This window comes from Ahaetulla prasina, chromosome 3 (genome assembly GCF_028640845.1).
Source record: "Ahaetulla prasina isolate Xishuangbanna chromosome 3, ASM2864084v1, whole genome shotgun sequence".
Taxonomy (NCBI): domain Eukaryota; kingdom Metazoa; phylum Chordata; class Lepidosauria; order Squamata; family Colubridae; genus Ahaetulla; species Ahaetulla prasina.
Genome location: NC_080541.1, coordinates 84250641 through 84258124, shown reverse-complemented (window position 1 = coordinate 84258124; position 7484 = coordinate 84250641). Strand labels below are relative to the sequence as shown.

Below are 7484 nucleotides of genomic sequence, written 5' to 3'. Positions count from 1 at the left end.
GTATGTTATGGTCGATGGGGAAATCCAATTTTTTTTTACTACCAGTTCTGTGGGTGTGGCTTGGTGGGCGTGGTATGGCTTGGTGGGCATGGCTTGGTGGGTGTGGCAGGGGAAGGATACTACAAAATCTCCATTCCCTCCCCACTCCTGGGGGAAGGATACTGCAACATCTCCATTCCCACCCCATTCTGGGGCCAGCCAGAGGTATTTGCCAGTTCTCCAAACTATTCAGAATTTCTGCCACCTGTCAGAACCTGCTGAATAGCACCACTGTGTTTACCTGTATAAAAGAGATATGGAGCAACCCCTTTCACCAAGACATTTGAGCCTAGATTGGGTTTTTTGATGGCTCCTGTATATGAGATTTGATTATTGTGTTTTATGAAAGGCTTTTCGTTGATTTTACTATTTTTCGTTTTTATGATCTGTTTTATAACGCTCTTATTTTCTGGGAAGCGAGGCATATAATGCTGTAAAAAGAATAAATAAATCCGAGTCAAACGATTAGTCATCAGCATTTAATACATTAGAATCAAATTTTCACTAAGAGGTGATCATTCCGGAAAGATCTTATTGAAATAAATAATAAATGTTGCTCACATTTAACTAAATCTATTTTTCATAATAGGGTGTTTAAAGCGTTTTTGTTTCTGGGTTCATTTTTCTGCCAGTGGAATTTCCCACACTTTAATATATCATTGATCTGATGATCACCGTTGTGCTTTCATTTTCTGGTGTTTCACAGTGACATGTCTGGTTGCTAACAGAAATCAAAGCATATTTTAAAAATGCAGAACTATTTTATATGGTTGGTACTCTTCCTCTGCAATGGTTCTACCTAAGGTGTATATCATTTTTTATACAGCTATGTATGTCGTTTTCTTCTGCCGTCTTTGTTAGGTTTGGGTATTGACGAGGCAGGAGACCAGGTTAGTGACAACAGCTCTTTAATATAGTGTGACCCAGCAAAACTCTGGAGAAAAACCTCTCCTTATATACACTTCAGCCTGAGGCTGCATCCAATCAGAAACGAGATATTTCCCGCCTAAAAGTCCCGCCAAAACTTACAGTAATACATTACACTCCTTCCCTCCCAGAAGGCACTTTGCCAATATTTGCATATTACTTCTCTACGTAGTCCTGCAGGTACGTGGGGCGTCTCCTGACTCTCCCGGACCTGCGCAGTTCACTTTCTGGAGTTGAGTCGAGCTTGCCGGAGGGACTTTTCGTTCCTCTGAGCTCCTCCTCCCGGCCATCCGGCCCTGGATTATTCGCCGGCTCGGACCTGCTGTCCTCTAGAGGGACCGGAGGGTGTCGCTGGACCTCGCCTGACTCAGATAAGTCTCTGTTTGGTTCTTTGCTTACGCTTTCTGTTTGTTCTTGGCGCCGGTCAGCTGTGGGATTAATTAAATCATAGTCAGGGCTGTTCTCGCCTAATTCTGCCTTATCGCTCAATCTGTTTCTTAATTGATCTATGTGGCGCCTCCAGATTCTGCCATCGTCTAGTTCCACTAGATAAGATTTGGGGCCCGTTTTGTCTATGACTATCCCCCTCTTCCAGTTAGGGCCGTCGCTGTAATTATGTGCCCACACCGAGTCTCCTATGTTTAACTCTCGGATTCTATCTGGTTTTGTTTTGAACCCGTCCTGTCGTAGTTGGTGTAGCCGGTCTAGCGGGCACCGTAGCTTCCCCCATTAAAAGCTCGGCTGGGCTGCGGCGGTGGCCACACAGGGGTCCTGTGTTGGGCGGTTAGGAATCGTCGATTTGTGCCTGCCAATCGCCGGGCCGCTTCGTGATAGCGCTTCTTTCGCACTCCGGACAAAGCGTTCAGCAAGGCCGTTCGACGCAGGGTGGAACGGCGCTGAGAGGCATGTCGGATGCCCTCTTCAGCCAGGTACCCTTCAAATAATGCTGCGGTGAACTGTGGGCGTTATCGGACACGAGGGTGTCCGGTAGCCCGTGCGTGGCGAAAAGGTGTTTTAGTGCTGAGATGACAGCTCCTGCGGTTGTGGATTTCATTAGGATGATCTCCAGCCATTTGGAGAATGCATCCACCACAATTAGAAATGTTTGGCCGTGGAAGGGGCCGGCAAAATCAATGTGTATGCGGGACCAAGGGCCTTGGGGTTTCTCCCACTCCAAAACTGGGGCCGTGGGTGGTAGTGGTCTGGATTCCTGACATACTTGGCATCGGCCAACCCTGTCACTGATTTCCCTGTCCATTAGGGGCCACCAGACATAGCTCCTAGCCAAACCCTTCATCCTCACAATTCCTGGGTGACCCTCATGCAGGAGTTCCAGAACTTTTTTTCTCAGCTTCTCTGGAACTACCACCCTATCCCCCCAGAGCAGGCACCCCCCTTGCACAGACAATTCCCCTCTTTTCTTTACAAATTCCTTGAAACGTCGCCGCAGCGGCCATCCCTTGAACCCAACTGATTACAGTCCTTAAAACAACGTCCCGGTAGGAGGCCCGAGCCACTTCCTGCGATGTGACTGGCCCCGAGTCCAAAGAGTCAATTAGTAGAACGGTGTGCCGGGTGGGGTCCTCGATTTCCCTGGCAATGGGCATCTGCTCAATGCGTCCGCATGCCCCAGCTCCTTTCCAGGCCGATGCTGCAGCTTGTAGGAGTATGCGGTCAAAAAATAGTCCATCTGGTCAGTCTAGGTGAGAGTGCTACTGGCGTTGGGCGGTCGCCAGCCAGTAACCCCAATAGCGGTCTGTGATCAGTGACAATTTCAAATCTCGCCCAAAACGATTCGTGAAATTTTTCACCCCTGACACTATTAGAGAGCCTCCCTATCTAGCTGGCTGTAATTCCTTTCAGCCGGGGACATCGTTAAATGAATAGAACGCTATAGGGGCTTCAGTGCCGTTTGGGAGTCTGTGGCTAAGTACCGCTCCTACTCCATAGGGGACGATCACAAACCAATACTAACGGCAGTCTGTTGTTGTATTGTATTAACAGGCTATCGCTTGATAGCAAACTTTTACTGCCTCAAATGCCCTATTCTCTGACTTCCCCACGACCAAGCAGTGTTTTTCCAAGCAATTTATGCAGCGGTTCAGCAACGGTTGCCTTGTCTTTTAAAAACACGGCGTAAAGTTTACCAGACCCAGGAAAGCCTGGAGTTCTGTCTTGTTTTTGGGTGCTGGGGCTCTCTTTATCGCCTTGACTTTGCTCTCAGTGGGTGAATCCTTTTGTCTATTCTATAGCCCAAAAATTCAACAGATTCGACCCTATCTGACACTTGCTTGCTTTGACTTTTAATCCTGCCGACCTAAAATGGCCAAAACTTTCCTTAATCGCTTCCCCAGTTCTCTTAAATCTTCCCTGATACCAACACATCATCGAAATAGGGTACGACTCGGTAACCCTTGTAGGAGCCGCCCATCAAATTTTGAATAGCCCGGGCCACACTCACCCGAACTGTAACGGGTGCACTTAAAGGCACCCGGTGCGTTATAATGGTCTGGGCCTCAGCTGTGCTAGCATCTACGGGTAGCTGTTGGTACGCTTGTGCCAAGTCTAATTTGGCGAAAACTTGTCCGTGCCCTAGTGAGTGCAATAAGTGTTGCACTACTGGAACTGGGTAGGCGCTCTTTTGCAATGCTTTGTTCAAGGTAGCCTTGTAATCAGCGCAAATTCTTATGGACCCGTCTGGTTTTATAGGGTGACGATTGGCGTCTCCCATTTGGCATGGTCAACTGGCACTAGTATCCCTGGCTGACTAATTTATCTAACTCTTTGTCGATTTTAGGTTTGAGTGCAAAGGAACCCTCCTTGCCTTTAACCTAATGGGAGCTATTTGGGGTCTAAATTGAAGGAGATAGGGGTCCCTTGTACTTGCCTAAACGGTCCTCGAATACGTCTGCGAATTCCTCCAGTAGGGCGTTTTGCAGGTTGCATCCGCTCCGGTGGACGCCAGTCACCCCCATTCCCAACGCCCGGAACCAGTCTAGCCCCAGCAAACTTGGCAAGGTTCCCTCGACTAACGTGATGGGCAGGGTCTTTTCGTATGTCCCGTACTTGACCTCGACGGTCGTTGTCCCACGAACAGGGATGCGGTTGCCCTGGTAATCCTGCACCCGGAGCCGTTGTTTCTGTAGCTTGCGCTTTGCGATGTGCGGCAAGGCTTTCACAAAAGTGTCCCAGGACATGATTGTGATAGCTGATCCTGTGTCTACTTCCAGTCGGCACGGTACGCCTTCAATTGTCGGGTTTGTGAAGATCTTTTCTTCGATGCGGGTAGCTGCGTGGTCTATGGTAACAGTCATTCGGTTTGACTTCGCGCTCTTTCTTTCCTGGCCAATCGCGGGTCGCCTCGCCGATCTCGCGCTCTGATTGGCTGGTTTGAAATTTCGGCGGGAATGTGGGGTTTGCATCTCTGACTCAGAGCCGCTCTGATTGGCCGATTTGAATTTTCGGCGGGAAGGTTGGGGTGCTCGGCAGACTTGAGCCAGGTGCCCCTTCCTTTCACACCGCCGGCAAGTGGCGTCCCTGAACTTACATCTTTGGCGCTGATGTCGCCCGCAACTTCCGCATTCCTCCGGTCTTCCTTGTCGATTTGAATGGGGTTTGCATCTCTGACTCAGAGCCGCCTGATTGGCCGATTTGAATTTTCGCGGAAGGTTGGGGTGCTCGCAGACTTGAGCCAGGTGCCCTTCCTTTCACACCGCCGCAAGTGGCGCCCTGAACTTACATCTTTGGCGCTGATGTCGCCCGCAACTTCCGCATTCCTCCGGTCTTCCTTGTCGATTTTCCGTGTAGTGGACTTCTTCCTCCTCTTCGCTGGTTGACTCACGATAGGTTTCTTCGTGGTGGACTGTGCTCGGCTTTGCGCCCGCCATCGGCGTGAGTCGCTTTGTAAGGTGTCTGCTGCATGGTTGACATCTCATGGGCTCTGGCTTCGTCCAGAGCGTTTGCCAATGTCAGGTTGCTCTTGGCTAGCAACCGTCTCCTCAAACGGATGTCTCTGACCCCCGTATAAGTTGTTCCAGCAGCTCTTCGTCCAGATCGCGGTACTGCAATGCTTGAGGCTTGTCTCAGGGCTGCCATGTAGTCGCTGATAGACTCGCCTTCTTGTTGCCTGCGCCCCAAACTCGCACCGTCGAGCGTATTTGGACGGGCTGGTGCGTAGTGATTCTTCAGGAGGGTCTGAAGGGTCTGCCACGATACGGAGTGTAGCGGTGTTGGCTCCGCTAGGGCTTCTGCGACGGCGATGACTGCTGACCCACAGTGGCTTATGAAGTAAGCCCGTTTGCGGTTGTCGGAGACTCCCTGTAGCTCGTTTGCCTCCAGGAAACTTTCGAAACGGGTCATATATATTCCCCATGTCTCCTGGGCAGGGTCAAACGGAGTGGGTGGCGTGTAGCCGGTCATCGCTGCATTCGCCGTCACCTTGCTGGGTTTGATTCTCGTAGTGAGTTCAGCTCTGTTCTGGTGCTCTGCCTCAATATCCCACCTTCGTCGCCAATGTTAGGTTTGGGTATTGACGAGGCAGGAGACCAGGTTAGTGACAACAGCTCTTTAATATAGTGTGACCCAGCAAAACTCTGGAGAAAAACCTCTCCTTATATACACTTCAGCCTGAGGCTGCATCCAATCAGAAACGAGATATTTCCCGCCTAAAAGTCCCGCCAAAACTTACAGTAATACATTACAGTCTTTCTTTTTCAAAAGACATCATCGTATCCTGATATCTTCTCCTGAAGGGTCAAAGCAAATTGGCAGTAGATAAAATTGGAATTCAAGGTGCCTGGACTTAGATCTCTTGTGGTTGCTAAGGAACTCAAGACCCCTCTCTTGGGTTCTGCCTGATCATCTCCTACATCAGTCTGTCTTAATGTTTCTTATGGGACTCATGCATTTTCTTTGATCATTCTATTTTCACTCTTGTTTCTTTTACTTGTTTCTTTTTCTTCATGTCTATTATTTATTTATTTATTTATTTATTTAATCAATTTTTTATACCGCCCTATCTCCCGAAGGACTCAGGGCGGTTTACAGCTAGATAAAATACAGAAATCATACACAATAAAAACTAATTAAAAAACTTATTTAAATAGGCCAGAATTTAAAATTACAGTTAAAATGATAAAACCCCATTACCTAAAAATTAATAATTAACCCCAGTTAAAATTAAATAAAACTTTTAATCCAGTCCCGCTTGGATAAATAAATGCGTTTTCAGCTCACGGCGAAAAGTCCGAAGATCAGGCACTTGGCGTAAACCAGGGGGAAGTTCGTTCCAAAGCGTAGGAGCTCCCACAGAGAAGGCCCTACCCCTGGGGGCCGCCAGCTGACATTGTTTGGCGGACGGCACCCTGAGAAGACCCTCTCTGTGTGAGCGTACGGGTCGGTGGGAGGCATGAGTAAGTAAAATTTCCCAAAATCCATTCTTAACATTACCAAAAAAATTGACAGCCCCATATTCAGAATATGTCAGCATCAGGGGTGAAATCCAGCAGATTCTGACAGGTTCTGGAGGAACCGGTAGCGGAAATTTTGAGCAGTTCAGAGAATGGGCAAATACACCTCTGGCTGGCCCCAGGGTGGGGTGAGAATGGAGATAGAGAATGGAGAATGGAGATTTTGCAATAATCCTTCTCTTGGAGTGGGTTGGGAATGGAGATTTTGCAGTATCCTTCCCCCAGGAGTGGGGACGGAATGGGGATTTTGCAGTATCCTTCGTCTGCCACACCCACCAAGCCACACCACGCCCATCAAGCCACGTCCACAGAACCGGTAGTAAAAAAATTTGGGATTTCCCCACTGGTCAGCATGTATGTGTGTTCGCTCTTTACATTCCAAGTAATAATTAAGCAATTAATTATTTTCAATTTTTAAAATTAACGTAGTAATTTGAGAGGCTTCTAATGAATTCTGAATAGCTTACAATTAAAAAATAAAGAATTCCTGAGCCATGGTATTCACCAGATGGTCCTATAGATAATAACCTTTGCTGCCCATCTTAGCTTTGGCTAGAGAAATTTTACAAATGATGGCTTTTAGTAAAATACAGAGGATATAGTTTAGGTTACCATGTTTAAGTTACAACTTTTAGCATCATGCAATAATGTGCAGCATTCCATGCTGACAATAAAAACATTATCAGTCAATTTTGTTACATTATGACTACCAAGCTACTATGCAACTAAAATACAGTGTTATCCCAAGCATGATCATGCTATTGTATGGTAATTAACATCTCTAATCCAGAGAGTATTTTGGAAACCAGCACAATGTTGCCTCCATCACACTAAGTAGGTGCTATAATCAGTGCATTGATACAGCCTCAGATTGAGAACTATGCTAGTGGTAGTGCATTCTATCTGGAAGGGTCACCCTGCCAGACGCATTATGGTGAGAAAACAGAAAAGGAGTTCTATGCGCAATTGGTCATTGTCTGTGTCAACAAGGACCATGCCATATTTAGTGTTCCTGGGCAACTGTGAACAACTGCTCATGAGATTCAGGAA

General features: G+C 47.5%; 1 protein-coding gene across 1 annotated transcript; it reads right to left on the bottom strand.

The window, feature by feature from the left end:
* Positions 1–908: 908 nt before the first annotated feature.
* LOC131195146 (uncharacterized) lies at positions 909–4526 on the bottom strand. The gene is made up of 2 exons (XM_058176819.1): positions 3854–4526; positions 909–1394 (listed from the first exon to the last, which is right to left on the bottom strand). Exons 1-2 carry the CDS (start codon positions 4386–4388, stop codon positions 1123–1125), a joined length of 807 nt encoding a protein of 268 aa, XP_058032802.1. The 5' UTR covers positions 4389–4526; the 3' UTR covers positions 909–1122.
* Between the last annotated feature and the right edge of the window lie 2958 nt (positions 4527–7484).

Coding starts and splice junctions, on each gene's coding strand:
- LOC131195146 (XM_058176819.1), bottom strand. CDS start 4,388: ATGCAAACCCCACATTCCCGCCGAAATTTCAAACCAGCCAATCAGAGC. Junction 1,395..3,853: donor CGTATTCGAGGACCGTTTAG/GCAAGTACAAGG, acceptor TTAATCCCACAG/CTGACCGGCGCCAAGAACAA.